An 18,535-nucleotide genomic window follows, 5' to 3' on the forward strand; every position below is an offset into this window, starting at 1 on the left:
AGTGCCAGCATGTAGTAGATGCTCAAAACTGTGAATGAATGTTGGCTGAAGGACCTGCTCCCTCCTGCCTCTATTTCCGAATTCACTTTGAATCCTACTCCTCCATACTTCCGTGTTCCACTACATCTGCTTCTGTTCTCCCAACATGCCAAGCTCAAGTCAGGCTTGTAGTGCTCACACTTACTGTTCCTTTTGCTGAGAATGCTCTTCCCTCCAATCCTGGTATGGCTAGTTCTTTTTATTACTCATATTTCAGTTCAAATGTTATCACTTCAGTGAAGCCTTCCCTGAAATAGATAGGCCCTCTCATCTTGGTCACATTATTTTATTTTATTGTCTGCATTATACTTATTATCTTATTTACACATTTATTGGTCTGTTATATCTTTTCCTACTATATTATAAGCTCCATAAGGATAGAGACTTTATCTGTATTTTCATGCTTAGAAGAGTACCTACAATATAAAATGTATTCAATACATATTTCTTAGATGAATACATAAGTAAATAAACAGTAGATATTATTATTGTTCTTTCGAGATGTGGATTGAGGAAAAACTAAGAATTTTACCCCTTTCACCTCCCTTCTTCTGTGTTAGGAAGGGAAATATCCACAGGTTACCTTCTAGGTACTGAGCACCATGTTCATCACTGTTTTTTGAGGAGGGCGTTATTATTGTCATTTCACAATTGGTGAAGCTGAGGCTCAGAAAGAATAAGAAATTTATTTGCCCAAGACCACACAACTAGTTGAGGAATTAGATTCAAAGTCAAGTCTATCTGACCTTAAAGCCTGTGTACTTTCATCAAGCTTCCCATAAAAGTAACGCTATTTCAGGGGAAAAAAACCCTTTGTGTTCATCACTATGTTAAAGAAAAAATTGTTTGGAAATCTCAAATGGTCAAGAAGACTCAAAGATTTCTCTTTGAGATGCTTTGTTTTGATACCCCTGCAATTAACTTTGTAATGATGCCAACCCCTCATTGTGGGGGTATGATCGAGATGGCCAGATGATTGGCTTTTCATTATTTCTTTCCACAGACTTTTCTTCACTCCATTTTGCCAGAGCATCTTTGGGGAACGGGGAAAGAAAACACATAAAACATTCATATAGCTGCTGTGAACTTGGCTCTCAGAAGAGGACCGCTAAAGGGTATCTTCACACACGTTGCAAGGCTTTCTTCTTCACACTCAATATTTCACATCTCAAGCCACTTACTATGTTGCAGCTGGTGAGGAAAATGCCAAATTGCTTCTCTGATACCAACTTTTGCTGATTGGGATATTTTTAGTTGGAAAATAAAGATGTGATTTTTATGATTTCATCTGCAATTGTTTCAAATGCCACCACTGTCAATGAGAGGAACTGGATACCACGTCCTCTGTGAATAATTAGGATTCACAGCCAATGCACATGAATAGTACCCTTGGCTTTAGGTCACCATAATAAATGACATTACTACATCGTTATCTTTTCCAAAATTGTACCAGATCCAGGTACTTTTTGGATTCTGCAATGGAAACTTATATCTGCTGCCTATTTCCTACAAAATTAAGTCCCACCAGTGAATTCTAGCCCTTGGGATTTCTAAGATCTGGTCCATTCTACCACTGTGGGTCTCATATTTTGCTGATGTACTTGAAGAAGTGCACCTGGTGGAAAGGACTCACGGAGATCTGTGATTGAATCCTGGCTCTCCCACTTATGTGTACAATATCACAGAGCCAGACAGTGTCTGTGATGGTTATTCTCTCTTCCCTCAGATCCATTATATGCTTTTCTCTGTGCCCACAGGAGCTGACCCTCCCCTCCCCACCGACCACATCACTAGGGCGACCCTTCCGGCTTGTTTCTAGTTAGATTCAGTCAATAGTAGGCACTGGCAAGAGACTGGAGGTCAGCAGGAGGGGTTTTCCGTGTTCCCAGCTCCTTTGGTGCCATATTTCTAGTAGTGGTTGCATCTGTTCATGATTATGGTTTCTATGAGATAGCTTCTTCTTCATGGTTATGGCTCCCACTGGGCACTTTGGTAACAATATCCTATTCCTGCCCCCACCTTGTCTGTCCATAAGCCTCAGAATTGGTCATGGCTGTTCAGTTTCATCTCACCATTCTTTCTTGGTTCCCTAATGCCTGCCTCTACCTCTATAATGTTTTTTATGTGAAAGATATTTTTCCTGGGTATAGAATTCTGGGTTGACAGGTTTTTGTTTCTGTTTTTTCCCTTTCAGCATTTCTGTCTTCTTACATGGTTTCTGATGAGAAGTCTACTATAATTCTTATCTTTGTTCTTCTATATAAAATGCCTCCCCCTCCAACTGCTTTCAAGATTTTCTGTTTCTTTTGTATGTTGAATATATGCCTAAGATATATGTGCATTTGTGTGTGTGTGTGTGTGTGAGTGTGTGTGTGTGTGTGTGTGTGTGTGTGTGTGTGTATACTTTGCTTGGTGTTTTCTGAACTTTTTGGGTCTGTGATTTGGTGTCATTCATTACCTATGGATAATTCTTGACCATTGTTTCTTCAAATATTTCTTCTGCCTTGGTCTTTTACTCTTAGAATTTGAATTATAGGTGGTGCCTGACTTATGATGGTTTGAGTTATGTTTTTTTACTTTATGATGTTGCAAAAGTGATATGAACTCAGGGAAAACCATACTTTGAATTTTGATCTTCTCCCAGTAGTGATCTGTGGTGACACTCTTTCATGATGCTGGGCAGCAGCAATGAGCTGTAGCTCCCAGTCAGCCACCTGAATCATGAGGGTAAACAGACAAATTCACTGACAACCATTCTGTACCCATATAACCATTCTGGTTTTTCACTTCCAGTACAGTATTTGATAAATTACATGACATATTCAATACTTTATTATAAAACATATTCAATACTTTATTATAAAACATTTGTTTTAGATGCTTTTGCCCAGCTGTGGCTAATGTAAGTGCTCTAAACATATTAAGGCAACATAGCTAGGCTAAGCTATGATGTTTGGTAGGTTAGGCGTATAAGATGGATTTTTGATTTAGAATATTTTCAACTTACAGCTTAGACCAGATGATTTTGCCTCCTAGCTCTTGGGTGCCCAGGTTTTTTTTTTTTTTTTTTTCACTATTTTTTTTCCTCTTGTATTTCAGTTTGGGTAGTTTCTATGACCTATCTTCTTTCTTCAGCTGTGTCAGTCTACTGATAAGACCATCCTTCATCTCTGTAACTGGTTTTCATTCCTGGATTTCCATTTGATTCTTTCTTATTCTTTTTTTAAAAGATTTTATTTATTTGAGAGAGAGAGAGGACGTGCGGATGGGGAGTGGGAGGGGCAAAGAGAGAAGCAGACTCCCTGATGAGGGGGCAGGGAGCCTGATGTGGGTGGGATTCCACCCCAGGACCCCAGGATCATGGCCTGAGCCCAACCAATGGAGCCACTCAGGTGCCCCTCATTTAATTTTTTCTTATAGTTTCCATTTCTCTGCTGAAATTATCCATCTGATCTTTCATATTGTTCACTTTTCCTTTTCCATTAGAGCTTTTAACATAATTACAGTTATTTCAAATCCCCTGAAAGATAGTTTCAACATCTGTGTCCTATCTATAGAATCATGTGGTTCTGGTGATTCCTTTGTCTCTCGGCAGTGTGTCACTTTTACTAGTCTTTCTGTTTGTTCACTTGAAGTGTGGCATCTTGTGTAGCACACTAGAGAATGAGCTAACAGGTTTTATGCATAGAAATGGGTATGAGTTTCCTTCTACTAGGACTTTAGCAAAGGGTTATGGGTTAACTTAGGATTTGGACTGGCTTTGAAATTTGATGTTTTTTCTGGCTAACTAGTGCATTATAGGCTTTAAGTTCCTTTAGCAATACCTCATGTTTAGGGTGCTAACCTGGTTTGTGGGGGGACTTTTTTTTTCCTCAGTGTCAACTCCATCCTAAGCTTTAGGTGCCCTGTTTGTGCTGTCCCTCTTTTATCTCTTTCACAGTAGTATTTTACTTTCCATTGCTGCATTTAGCTTTTTAGCTAACTGGTGGCCACGGGTGGTAAGTAGGAGAGTTCTCCACTGATCTGAGTAAGCTTTAGTGTTATGTATCCATGTGTCCCGGAGTCTCAGGAGGGTGGCCTCTTCAGCTCCTGCCCCTTTTCCTGTTATAATTCTGGGCCCATTACATTTCCCTCTCCCCTCCTGACAGAAGTTAAAATATTTTTTTCTTCCCTCATTCAGCAGCAATGGGTCTCCAACAGTGCCTAAGGAGGGCCATGTTAGTTGCCCATCTCTCCACAGATGAAGGCTTTTGTACCATATGTGAGAGAAGGTGAGTGGGGTCTGGGCGCAGCAGGCAGATATTTGTGCCCCTCGCTCGGCAGCGGCTACACCCCTCCCCCAAGTCTACCACAGTAGATGCTTTGTTCCATCTTCCCCTTCTATTTTCTGAGAGTACCTGGTCGGGCTGGTAGAGAGAAGTTATGAAGAGAATGTGGGCTTTCCCACACAGTTTCTGTAGCCTTCCAGGGCTTCAGAGTCTCCTGTCAGTACATACTTAGCCTTCATAAATTTGCCAGCCATCTGAGCTGCACCCTTCTTATCAGCTGCATTTACCCCCAGTAAGCTAGTATGTACATCTTTTCTTTCTCTTCAAGAGTCTCTCTCCTTGGATCTGGTTAGGTGGTTGCCCTGTGACCTTAGAGAAGGAGTTTAAGAAAAGCTCACAAATCTGCCATTTGTCTAGCTTATTCCCATCGTAAGTTTGGGAATGATGCACTTTCTACTTTCTTACATCTTCCAGTGAAACCCCAAAGCTAAGTGTCTTTATTTGAATGAACCATTTGAGGTGAATTCTGTGTCCTGCTGGGTGCCCTGATAATGCTGGAGCTGGGATGTGATACTCTACTCACTACAGTATATTTTTCCTCCCTTCCCTGTATTTACATTTCATTAAAAATATTTACTGAGCACCTACTAGGTGGTAAGCCCTAAGCTTAAGATAGAGGTAAATGAGTTCAGGTCTCACAGTATTTAGTGTGAGCATAACTATGACAGGAGCTGTCACAGGGCACTGTGGGATGCCAGAGCCACTTACCCCTGTGAATCTTAGAGAAGCCAGCTACTCATGCCCATCCAGCATGAGAGTTTTGGAACCTGCCTCATGCTCACCAGGGCATTTTCTTAGCCACCAAATGCCATCTGGCCAGGAGCCCAAGTCTGAAATTAATGATGCCACACACTGGAGATGAGGATTACATTACAGAATTCTTGGAGGTTTTCTGCCAGCAGGCCTGTGGGCTGATGCGGGGAAGGTAATCTTCATTCCCCAGAATTGTGAACTCTTTAAGTTAGGTTGCTCTGAAGTGTATGATGTTTATTTTAGATGTATTATTTAATCTGTTGAAAGGATCAATAAAGCCAACTTAAAACTTGTTTTGGTAACGGCCCCTGTTACAGGCAAGCCTAGGATGATTTTTTTTTTAATATTAGAGCATTTGGATCGGAATCCACTAAATGGCTTCATGCAGCTAAAAGTAGAAAATTCACTAGAGCAATGGTGCTTTTGAAAGATCTGTCAAAATCTGTATTAAGAAACACCATAACAATGGGGCACCTAGGTGGCTCAGTCAGTTAAGTGTCTGACTCTTGATCTCAGCTCAGGTTTTGATCCCAGGGTCATGAGTTTAGGCCCTGTGTTGGACTCTGTGCTAGGCATGGAGCCTACTTAAAAAGAAAGAAAAGGAGAAAGAGAAAGAAAAAGAAAAAGGAAAAGAAAAAGAAGACAGAAATAGCACAATAATGATAATTCTGCATCCTTACTTCTTGGGAGCTTCACAGTTTGCAAGTATTTTTACCTTCAGTATTTATTTAGTCTGTTGGTCCTCATAACGGCTCTGAAAGGGTGGGGGAAGCTTGATTTCTGTCTGGTTGAAATGTAGGTCTGGAAAACAGTCAGCCAGCCCCTGAGTCACGTGGCTAATATTTAGTGGAAATAGCTACCTTGTACCTTGGCTTAGTTCACAGTCTGGGCTGAACCATTTTTCCTTGACCCATTCTGAATGCCTTTTTTCTAGTCTAGTTTGGATATTCTCAGAGACCTGACCCCTTTCCTAGTTCTTACCTTGATCCCTCAGATGTGACATTTGATTCTGCTCCTCGGTGTAAGTTCTTATTCCTACCTACTTTAATTACAACTCTAGTTTGCTCCTTTGACTAGTTTACTTGCTGCTGCTCCTGGATAATGCCTTTCATGCCAAAACAATATTTTTGCAATTACTAGTATGTCCACCCATATTGCTTGAAATGACGACGAGGAGGAGGAGGATGGTGACAGTATCATCAGCTATCAGTTGAGGACTGCTGATGAATGGGACATTGTGTTTTCCATAGTTTATCTCCATTGACATTTTGAACCTCAGGCTGTTCCCATGAAACAGATACTATTTTTATCCCCACCATACAGAAAATTCACAGAGAACTTAGGTGAACCTATTTGGTATCGGTGAAAGAACACACACTTGTGTTCTGGCTCTGCTATGTACTCACTGTGTCATTTTACACTGGTTATTTTTTTATTTTTTAAGATTTTATTTATTTATTCATAGAGACAGAGAGAGAGAGAGAGAGAAAGAGGCAGAGACACAGGCAGAGGAAGAAGCAGGCATCATACAGAGAGCCCGACGTGGGACTCGATCCAGGGTCCCCAGGATCACGCCCTGGGCCACAGGTGGCGCCAAACCGCTGCGCCACCGGGACTGCCCTTACACTGGTTCCTAATCTCCCTGTGCCTCAGTTAGTTCATCTGTAGAAACTGCAGATGATAATTTCTCTGGTCTGAGGTTGCTGTGAAAATGAAATTGGAAATATCCTGGCACACAGTGGGATGTCAATATAAGTAAGTTTCTCTTTTAATTTTTGGGCTTTAACCTTCCATTCTCAGGGGATTCTTTGGAATTCCAAATCCCATTTCATAAAAGTGATTATTCTACCTTTTTCCTCTTCATAAAACAACTATTACCATGTATTTCATCAAGGAAGACAGGAAGCAGGGGATGGGATCCTTTGTGGTGGAGGTATAGGCAATGGTTTTAGATTTCAGGGTTGGTTGAGAGTAGTGGTTGCAGCAAAGTGTAAGCATTCAGTTTGGGATTTGAAGGCATGACCTTGGGAACTAATTGAGTGTGCCGGCTTACTCTGTCAAAGGAACCTCTGAATTGGCTAAATAACGTATAAGAGATTTCCATTGGGCAATGGAGGAAAATTGAATTATTTAGTGTATTTCCATTTCAATGGGTTAATCAAGATAATTGCTGTTTTCCTGGATCTTTGTCTTTCATTGTAATTAACAAGGCCCTTGTTTGGCCACAGGAATTTAGCCAGTGAACTTTGTACAAATTGCTGTGACATTTTTTTGGTGCAAATTGTGTTTAAAAGTCTATTATAGATCTGTTGCCTTTGGATTCTAGGACTATGAGGAACTGATGCTTGATCAAGCTTGAGAAAAATTTACAGTTCAAGGATTTGAGTTCATTTGGGATTAACAAACTCAGCAGGAGGCAGCAGGGCAGAGCTGACATGACAGCAGGAGCTCTGGCATCAGACTTTGGTTGTGATCCTGGTTCTGCCATGTTCTCACTATGTAGCAGAGAGCTTCTCTGAGACTCAGTTTCTATTTCTGTAAAACGGATACTGTCATTCATCTTCCAGAGCTGTTACGAGAATTCAATGCAATAATGTGATTCCTAGCCCATCTCTGGTGCTCAACAAGGCTACTTCCTTCCCCACGTGCATACTTAGCTAATTAATGGGCATATTTTCAGTAGTCGCAGTTGTTTGGAACATGGCTAAGACCTTGAAAAAAAATCTTAAAAAGATCTAAGTAGCAAAAAGAGAAGGTACAATGTCCATTCATTACACTAGCTCCTAGAGAAGGATCTCAGATGCATATGTATTTGACTCTGGCTAGGACTGGGATAAGCTGGACTTCTGATTTTCTGATCACACTACTCAAGAAGCCCTACCTTAGATGAGGGGAAGGGAAGTGCTCTCCTTGTGGTGGGTGCCACCACTGATGAAACACACAGTGACACGACAGTGCCACACTGAGGAAGGAAGCAGTAAAATGATACCCTGTGACAGGGGAGCTGACTAAAGAACAGTTTTCCATCCTCTTTGGCCAGGGGCAAAGGGTTCTGTAGCCTCATATCCTCTCCTGTGGCATAAAATGCAATTGTGGTTGTTCCTTATTAATGATCTTGCCTCAAACCCATTATATCTCCATAATGGATTTGAGAAAGGAGGCGCAGAAAGCATTTGTTAAGTGACACCCAAAATGTTAAAATGAAAAAAAAAGTTCTGAAACTTGAAGATGTGAGCTTCGATTATGTGGGAAATTCATCTGCATGGACCTGTTCTTTCTCCCCTTGCCATTGTTTCTGGAAGTGGTCATACGCAGATACTAGCATTCTCTCAAGTGCATTTTATCTACATTACCTCCCTGTGGGATGCTGGGCAGCTATTTCCATTGTACAGATGTGACAACGGAGGCCTAGAGAGATGCAAGCCCAAGTCTCCTAATGCCAAAATTCATGCCTTTTCCACTACATCACATTCCTTCCTAGGAGCAATCGGCTGTAATATGAACATGCAGAACACATTGTAGGTAATGGTTTGCATCTCAAATTCTGAGCCAAAATGAAATATATCCCCAAATTACCACTCCATCAACTCAGCTCTAATCGTACAATATATCTCATGAAACAAAATCATCAAATACCCTTGTGATACTTACTCATAAAATGTTGTCCATCCATTTTCATTGCTCTTGGTTGCCAGAAGGCCAGAATTACCATGGTATGTCATCATGGCCAACTCATGGCCTTGTGTGGTCACACTCTTGAGTGCGCTGTTGGTGCCCATAGTCACCCAGTACACCTGGCCATCGGGGACCACCAGCCAGAGGGGCATCCCGGTTGAGTCTCGGCGGACGTTCACCATGTTGCCATTGTTGTCTGTGATGAGTGTGACGTCGCCGTCCCCAGTGTAGGTGAAGTTGTACAGGTAATCTCCTGTGGGTAGACTTTGGGTGTACAGATGCTTTCCACTGGTGTCAAACAGGTAGAGCTCCTGGTCAATTGGTGAGGACAGCTCATACATGTTCTGCGTGTTGAGAAAGGGCTTGTTCTTCCTGATAAACCGAATTCGGATATTCCCCAGGTCAGCCACATATAGCTCCCCATCAGCACACACAGCCAAGGAAGATGGGGTGTTCAGCTTTGCATCCTTGGCATAGCCATCATCTCCAGAGAAACAGTCACAGTTGGCATCGTTTTTACAGTCACAGCCACTGGGGGCCCCAGCAACCAGTGAGATCTCTCCACTAGTGGTGACCTGTCTGATGCGATTGGTCTTCTTCTCATCAGTCTCAGCAATGTATAGGACCCCGTTGTGTGAGACAGCTAAGGCGGTGGCTGACTCCAGGGTTGCATGGATGGCCACCTTGCTCAGCAGGAAGTGGTCGATGCCGGGGACCTGGCAGTGCATGGGTCTCCCAGCGACGATGCGCACCTGGTGGTTTTCAGAGATTTGCAGGACCACGTTGTTGTCAAGGACGTAGAGGGAGTTGTCCATTGGGTTGATGGCTAAGTCTGTGGGCCACTCCAGGCGAACCTGACAACAGAGACACTGATACTCAGACGCCTGGCAAGCTGCCCACCACTATTCCTCCCCTGGCATGTATAGCTTGTGATAATGTCCCCAGTGCCTTTAACACACTCTCCTGCCTGATCTCACAGTGGCCTGTCATCAACAATGGATGCCAGGGCAGCCCGGGTGGCTCAGTGGTTTAGCGCTGCCTTCAGCCCAGGACGTGATCCTGGAGTCCCAGGATCAAGTCCCATGTGAGGCTCCCTGCATGGAGTCTGCTTCTCCCTCTGCCTGTGTCTCTGCCTCTCTTTCTGTGTCTTTCATGAATCAATAAAAATCTTAAAAAAAAAAAAAACTTGCTTTAAAAAAACAGACAAACAATGGATGTCAGCCCCCTAATCAGAGGGAAACCATGCAAGAACTGTCACTGAAATACCTGATGGTCTCCATTAGACTCACAAAGAAAGGAATAAAAAGAAAAAAAATTAGCAAAGAAACAAAAAAAAGTAAACAAGATATAGACCTGGGAGCCAGACAGGCCTAGGTTCAGATCCTAGCCCCACCATTATGACCTTTGGCAAGTTACTCTGCCTTCTGTGCCTCAGTATTCACTTCTGTAAAATAAGACTGACAGTAGTGCCTGACCCACAATAACCACACAAACAATGACAGCTGATGTGATGGAGCGGGGAGGGGGAGGCAGGTGGAGCCTGGATACTGGAACAGGAATTGTTTGGATGTGCTAGATCTACATGAACTGTTGATATGATACCTGTATGAAAGACAGCATCTCAACCTACTGAGTTCATGGATTAATACATAATCAGGTGCTGAGGATGTAAAGACAAAATAGCCATGGCCCCTGACAGCTCCAGATCAGTGATTCTCAAATCTGGCCACAGATTCCAATCTCCTATGATGATTTTAGAAAGTATTGGTGTACAAATCCCACCTCCGGCCAATTAAGTCAGATTCCTGAGTGTGGGGCGCAGGTAGTGGCATGTTTTCAAAAGCTTTCTGGGTGAGTCAAATGTGGGACTGGGAATTACAACTGCATCCTTTCTCCTTCAAGTGTGATTGTTGGCCCAGTGGCACGGCATCGCATGGGAGCTGGCAAGAAACCCAGGACGGCAGGCCTCACCAAACCTACTGAATCTGAATCTACATTTAAACAAAATCCCTGGATGACTCATGTGCACACTGAGGTTTATGAATCTCTGCTCTAGATGATGGTTTGTAGCACCTCAGAGAACAGGTCCTCCTGGAAGAGATTAATGAAGGTGGCAATGGGAATGAGGGGTTCAGAGGTCCTGGGGCCCATGCCTGAGCCTCCTATGAGCCAGGCTGGGAAGCTGGCAGGGATGATGGTGAGCTTTCAGGTGGGCATACCCGGGATGCTGCTGGCAGGGTCTCAGGTGAGGATGCTTTGTGGGTGGACGTGGAGGCTGAATTGTTGGACACAGCACACTGGGAAGTGCTGGCACTAAGGGAAGCCATTTGCCAGCTGTGTCCCCAAGGGGTCATCCAGCCACAGTGTACTTGGGCTGGATGCATCCCCTCTATCTGATTTGTGTACCCCGCCCCTAGGGACTCATTGCTTTAGGCTCCCGAGCCCCCTATAAGCCCTTGACATTCTGTCTAATTTCAGGTTTATTTAAACAAGTATATGACTTTAGATAAGAAGTTTCTCTCCCAGGAATTTACTCCTGTACACCATTGTCTACAAGGGTGTACATCACAGCCATTTTTTAATAATGGTAAAAAAACAAAAACAAAAACCCTGCAACCAACTCAGATGCCTAACAACAGAGAACTGGCTAAATAAATGATACTATTTAGTTCGCCCATAAGGTAGACTACTCTGTGTACCGATTAAAAGTGATATTATAGATGGATATTTAATGAGATGGGATAATGTTTGCTATGTATTAGTTGAAAAGAACAGGTTACAGAATTGTAAGCACAGTGTGATCCCAATTAGGGGAGAAATGCAACCACAAATTAGATAAATTATAGATAGAGGGAAGATGAAAAGCTTGGGGGTTATACTCCAAAACATTAACCATACTCAGATCTGAGGTAATTTTAACTTTCTTCTTTGTAATTTTTAACTTTTTACCTTTTCTACAATGTCCATGTGGTAGTTTACTAATATAAAAAGAAACCCCAGCAAATTACATACTCCATAAGATATATGGAGATGTGGCCTCCTCCACCTGACCCTCCAGCTCTGGGCCATCCCCAGGCCCTGTTTCCTGCTCTTCCTGTTCCCTCACTCCCAGCTTGGGCCCCTTTGCCCCCACAGAACCAGAGCCAGAGCCAGAGCCAGGGCCCCTGGCCAGAGCCAGAGCGGCTCCTTCACACTTCCCAGTGTGCTCGAGCTCAGCGTCACAGCAGCCCTTGGCTGCATCAAGAACAGTTTACTCTAAAGTGACAGGGGAATTTTCAATTTCCTAAAACCCATTTCTTGTCAACACTGGCTGCTAAATATTTTATGCCTTCTGGTCCTGTGGCACCTTGGGGACCTGCTTGCTCAGACCTTTCTGCCAGTCATTATGATGAAAAGATGGTTACCTGATGGGTGGGTGGGGAGGGGGGAGGGGGAGAGGGATGAGGGGGGAAGCAAGGAAGAGCAAGTGCTGTCCTGCTCTCTCCCTTCTTCCTGCGCTGCACAAAGGCTCCTGGGAAAGAAGAAACAGTGGTCTCAGAGTCAGTCCTGGCTCTGTCACAGAGCCCGTGTGACGGTTCTGAAGCAGACCAAGCACACAAGCTTCTCTGATTTCACCTCCTGGTAGTGACGGCCACACCAGGGCTTAATGTCCTGTCACCAAAATGGAGGAAGGAGACTTGAGAATTCCTGTGGACCCTCGGGCTCCCATGTTCTGCGGTCCTGAGAGGGGATGGAGCAACCTCTCCCCTGCCCTCCTGAATATTCGATGCCTTTCTCAAAGTGCTCTGAGGTGACTGCCTTGTTGCAGAGTTATTCTCAAAAAATGGATTGCCAAGTGGATGAAGGAATGTGATTGATGAATGGCATAGAGCGAGCGAGGGATTTGAGGCCAGGGTGGCTGGCTTCTTGTCTCAGTCCCACAATTACTACAGGTGTGCGTTACTTAAACACTTTGAACTTCTTTCCTCATATGTAAATGGAGGTGATAAATATTACACAGAGTGATTGTGAGGATCAAACAAGACATTGTACAAAGCATTTCTTTTGTAAATTGTAAAGAGGAATGAATACTTACAGCTTACTACTAGCTCCCAGGTACAGTGCTAGGCAATTTATGTACATGATTTCTTTTTTTTTTAATTTTTATTTTATTTTATTTATTTATGATAGGCACACAGTGAGAGAGAGAGAGAGGCAGAGACATAGACATGGAGAAGCAGGCTCCATGCACCGGGAGCCCGACGTGGGATTCGATCCCGGGTCTCCAGGATTGCGCCCTGGGCCAAAGGCAGGCGCTAAACTGCTGCGCCACCCAGGGATCCCTATGTACATGATTTCATTACAAAATTCTTTTCCACATTCCTGATGGCACCTAGCAAGGGCTCTGCATTTATAACCACATTTTTTCCTCCAAGCCTCAGTTTCCTTATCTGTAAAATGGGGTAGATAATATCACCTCTTGGGATTATCCTGACAGCTAAATAAGAAAAGTGGAGTCGTATCCATCTCTGTATTCCCATTTCCAACAGTGCCTGGCACGTGATAAGTTCTCAAGGAATCATTTTGAACCCTCCGGGCACAGTTATACTCTGTAGCCTGCTGAGCTAGGAACTAATCCCTTCTTTGGACTAGGTTGCAACATCATCTGTTCCTTCTCTACTCTATGCCTCCCTCTAGCATCTCCTCAGGCCTGGTCTTCATCTTCTCCCAGGGGAGATGGTCTGAGTTCCTTGCTTTGCATTCCTGCCTCTGAGCTGTGTTCTTGGCTCTCTGGCTTACTTCCCTGCTCCCCATGGGGCAGTAAAAAAGCTCTGAGTGTTTGTACAGAGGAAGCTCTCAGAATGAAAGCCAGGACCCCCGCCCGCATGTGTGTGGAAAAATATAAGCCTGTGTCTGGACAGTTTGGTAAAAATGATTCCATGCTTAGTTTCAGAGGAGGGTAGTAAGGACCAGGGGCAAAGGGACTGTAGTCCAGGATTTCTGCAGCTAAGGGTGGTTTTTCCCCCCACTTCACTATATGCCAGCTGTCCCTCCAAGACTTTGATCTGGCTGCTTGGCAACACTAACTAAAGCTAAACAGCTTTCCAACGTGTGGGTTGAAAATTTTCAGCGCCCTGTGCTGGCTGGTGCGGGGCTCATTCTGAGAATCAAAAATACTCGCATGCACATCCTCAGGCATGGCAGCTTCCTGACGGGTAATTCAAGCTTGCTCACAGACTGGAGAGGGAAATTCTCGAGCCAGCAAGGGGAAGCCTGCCAAATTGGGAAGACGAGTGGCAGAGAACAGATTCCATTTGGGAGCGTAACAATCACGTTAGTTGGTGCAGAGGAAAACTGCACCAGCAACTGCAAGGGGTGTGAGGCGGGTGCTGGGACCACCAGCGGCAGCCATGGGGCTCTGGGGTTGGCGCCCCATGACCATGCTGCTAACAGGCAGGCCTGACCAGTGAGGCCTCTCAGCCTCTGCTGCCCGCTGACTACAGGGAGCAAGCAGGTCAGCAGTTGGCGGCAAGGGGCCTCTTGCAGGCTCCCTACAAGTGAGGGGTTTCAAAAGCTAAGTGAGGTTATTGCTGACACTACTCTGCAATTCAGTGTAACTCATGCCTTCCCTTTTCCTTGGTTTTGCTAATGTTGCCAAGAAGGATATTCACTGATTCAGCTCCGCCAGGCTCTACCCAAAGCATCTAGCAATAAAGGACACTTCCCTTGCCAAGACGTTGTGGGACAAACTAGGGACATGCTGAATGGCCAGTCACTGGGTCTACACTGGATTCCTGGTGTTCACTGCTAAGGTCCAGACTCTTTGGCATGGCATGGGAAGGTCCCTCCCTAACTGGCCCCAAATCATGCTTCCAGCTTCAACTCCTGCTTCTTTATTCCAAGAACCCTCTGCTCCTGCATTCAATCTTCCGATGGTCCTTGAACGTACCAGGCCCATTAATATCTTTGCACCTTTGCATATGCTTCTCCCTTTGTGTGAGATGTGTCCGTTCGTCCTTGCCAACTAGCAACCTCTAAGTAACCTTCAGTCCTGCCAAGCTGAAGTCAGTTATTTCCATTTTAAAGATATAAAAAAAAAAAGATATAAAAAGAGAGGTTCAAAGGACTTCAGGAACTTGTCTGAAGTTCCTTAGCTAGTGAGTGGCAAGGCTAGGACTCAGTCCGTCACCAACTATGGGTTATATGCCTACTGTTTAGCAGGCACCCTGGTTACAGCAGAGGAAAAGATGAACAGAATTCCTGGTCCTCGTGTAGTGGACCATATAGAAAGAGAAAAGACAATGTGCAAGGACCTGTAAGTGTTTCCAAAGAGGAAATTCACAGGCAGCTATGGGTTTAAATTCACACCATGTGAATCTCTGCTGCCTTTGAAACTTCCCTGGGCAGATTTCTTCCCTGTCCCCTGAGGTCCCTCTCTCACCTACCTGTCACCCCTGATGGTGAAGTCCCAGAGCACTGAGCTATGACACTCTTAAGTGGTTTCCCCAGGCCCAGTGCCAGGAGTATGCTTTAAAGGGCCAGCACAGTATAAAGATATTGGGCTTGCGGGAGGGATAGGTGCCCTGTGAGAGGATGAGGGTGCAGACCCAGAGCTCTAGAGGGCCAAGCTTTCTTTTTACCTGAGAAATATCCATGACAGAGTCACAGCTGAGGGGCCGGGCTGAAGTAAGGTCGTTGGAGCCCAGCAGGGTGGAGATGACTCCATTCTGATCGATGCGTCTGATCATGGTGCCGTCCACGAAGTAAATCAGCCCAGACTTGTCCACCGTGATGCCTGGGAAAGAGAAGCCAAAACAGGAAATCAATGCTAGAGGTGGTTAACAACCTATGTGCTCCTGGAGCCTTGCAGGGTGATGGTGAACCTCCCCTCTGTGATTTGATGACATCCTCCCTACAGGATTCATTCCCCTTCTATTTTTTTAAAAAAGATTTTATTTATTTATTCATGAGAGATAGAGAGAGAGAGAGAGAGAGAGAGAGAGGCAGAGACACGGCAGAGGGAGTAGCAGGCTCCACGCAGGGAGCCCGACGGGGGACTTAGCCCCAGGACCCTGGGATGGTGACCTGAGCTGAAGACAGATGCTCAACCACTGAGGGTGCCCTGATTCATTTGCTTCTAAAGGCCTGAAGACAGATGCCCAGGGGCATAGGGTGACTTGTTTAGAGCAGGGATTAAAACTGGAGTCTTCTGATTCTCCTGGGCTCTGGTCTTTCTACCTTACTGCCTCTGGAGATTTTTTTTAACCTATCAGCTTAGTTTGCTACCGAAACTGGACTCATGCTTCTGGGGTTTTGTCACACACTAGAGGTAGCAGTAAGGAGAACCTTTCTCAATGTCAAAACTGTGAATTATTTAAGTTAACCTACTAATGAAGCCTTGTAATTATAATAACCAAATCCTCTTTTTGGTAACAAGTTTTCTTTTCTTCCAAGATAATCATCCTTCATGTTTTTCTATTCTGTTATTGTTTTATTTTCATCAGTTATTATTGATCTATAGAGCCTACACACGAAACCTTTGGATGTGTGAAATAAATGCCTAACAAAAGGCATGTGGAAGATAGCCTGAATTCACCATTCATTTTCTCCATGACCAACTGCATGACTTTGGGCAAGTCACTGGGTATCTTTGCATTAGTATTCTCAGCTCTTAAATGAAGGGATTGTTCTAAATTTGTGCTTCTCACTCCTCGATGTGTTTTCTATTATGCACCCCACAGGTAGCTGGTTCAGAGAGCCCCAGGTGGAGCTTGCATATCTAAGTGTATTTTTGACAAGCACCTTGGGTGATAACACATAAAACAAAGTTTGAGAAGCAGTGTAATGAATCAGTGCTTCTTAACCAGTGATGTGTATCAGAATTACCAGAATAATTTTTTTTAAGAATTTTAATTAAAAAAAAAAGAATTTTAATTTTTGCCAACACATACCTGCTTGGCCTCACTCCTGGAAATACTAATTCTAGGGGTGGCTGGGACTGGGACCAAGGTATGTTTTATCGTGGGTGATACTGATTTACACCCCAAAATTCCATCTCAAGAGTTAAACATAGCCCAGCCAAACTGAGAACTGCTTAGGGGTGCTGGGGCTGAGAGACAAAGGAGATGTGCCTCCCCTAGGAGCACACAGTCTAGATGGGGAGGGAGAGAGGGAGTGTGCCCAGGGAGTGACATGATGACATAAGGAGATTCTGGTCAGTTCTGTTCTGTCTCTTCTGGGCACCAAAATGAAAGAAGGGGTCGAGTAAAGCTTCACAGAGGTAGAGACTTGCAAGAGAAAGCTTTCCAGTTGTATAACCTTGGCCATGTCACTTCACTAAGTCTAGCTTCCTCATCAATGAAATGAGAATAATGACAGCTGACTGCAACTATTATTAGTGACTCAATAATTATTCATGACTTATAATTAGGAGAATATGACTAGTGCTTTGTGAAGGCCCTTGCTCTGGGGGTCCACATGTCCAGGACCCGGGGTGGTTTCAGACACCCACGGGCCTCTGGGTGATGAAGGCCCCCTGGAGCAGTAGTTCTGCCCCCCCCCCCCCCCCCCAAGGCAGCTCAGGGCTGGAGAGTAATTTCACACAGAGAACAAGGCAGCCTTCAGGCTGGGAAGCCTTTCTTCTGTCCCTGCCTAGAATGTAAATTAATCACATTCTTTAAGGACCAGGACAGGAGTTTTCTGGTCTGCCTGGTTATGCTCTTTCTCTTCCATCTGCTAGGACTGATGAGTGCTCCGCGAAACAATCAGGTTTCTTGTTTACAAAGTTGGCTGCACAGGCTAATAGAAGTGATCTGCCCCCTGATTAATTACTTCAGTTTTTCTCCTTTTGTTGTGCTAAATAGATGGACATCTTTGCTCCTCCCCGCTGTGAAGTGTCTGCATATTGTGGCACCCTTGTCATTTCTCTCTGGGTTAATTACAGGCTTTTGGGCAATTTCACTGCCGCTACATCTGTGTGCCTGCGTGCGCGCATCTGCGTGTGTGAGCGGAGGGTGGAGAACACACGTGTGTGTGGAGCCACTGAGAAAGGCCTGGAGAGAATCACATTTTCAAAACAAACCATTTAATTCCAAGACAATAGAATGTCGTAACTGAACATGGTCTCGGGGGATCCACGTGGCCCCGTCTGCTCATTTACCACGGGGAACACAGACCCACAGGAGGAGGGGAGCCGCCGGGGAGCGGCAGGACCAAATCAGAATGCAAGGTCCCCAAGTGCAAGGCTGGCGCTCTTTCCTCTGCAGGTTGCTTGCTCAGGATTAGGAAATCCTAGTTAGGACCGTGGAAGTCACAACACTTAACTCCACAGTTACCACCTGACCAGTGCTGGTGTGTAAGAGAGAGGCGATGATACGATGTATGAGATGGTGTGATAACGTAATGTAATGTAACAATTAAAATAGAAGTCACTATTTATGAGATGTTTATCAAGTGTCTGGAACCACTGACCATTTCACTCCTGATAATATTTAATCTGACTATAGCTGTGCAGGACATTTCTATTACACAGACGAGGAAACAGGTTAAGCGACTCGCCCAAACTCACACGGCTCTTAAGTGGCAATGTCTGAATTTGAATACAGAGCTGCCTGATTTCACTAGAGTTTATGTTTTGACTGGAAAGTGCATATACCAACTGCATTTTAGCAACCACTTTCACAGACATTAATTCCATTCATTAGGGGCACAGCTGGGTCTGTGATTTCAGAGAGGCCCTGAAATCTGGCACTACTTACTAA

At 44.4% G+C, this 18,535-nt stretch overlaps 1 protein-coding gene across 9 annotated transcripts in view; it reads right to left on the minus strand.

Annotated features, from left to right (window-relative positions):
* The window catches only part of TENM4 (teneurin transmembrane protein 4), a 733,541-nt gene that overhangs the window by 30,752 nt on the left and 684,254 nt on the right, over positions 1-18,535 (minus strand). For all 9 annotated transcript variants that reach the window (XM_055320381.1, XM_055320386.1, XM_055320385.1 and 6 more), the window contains 2 exons: positions 15,416-15,570; positions 8,772-9,649 (listed from right to left, as the gene is read on the minus strand). In XM_055320381.1, the coding sequence (XP_055176356.1) occupies positions 8,772-9,649; positions 15,416-15,570 (1,033 nt within the window). The remainder of the gene's footprint in view (positions 1-8,771; positions 9,650-15,415; positions 15,571-18,535) is intronic.

The sequence above is a fragment of the Nyctereutes procyonoides genome, unplaced genomic scaffold (genome assembly GCF_905146905.1).
Source record: "Nyctereutes procyonoides isolate TBG_1078 unplaced genomic scaffold, NYPRO_anot_genome, whole genome shotgun sequence".
NCBI classification, from domain to species: domain Eukaryota; kingdom Metazoa; phylum Chordata; class Mammalia; order Carnivora; family Canidae; genus Nyctereutes; species Nyctereutes procyonoides.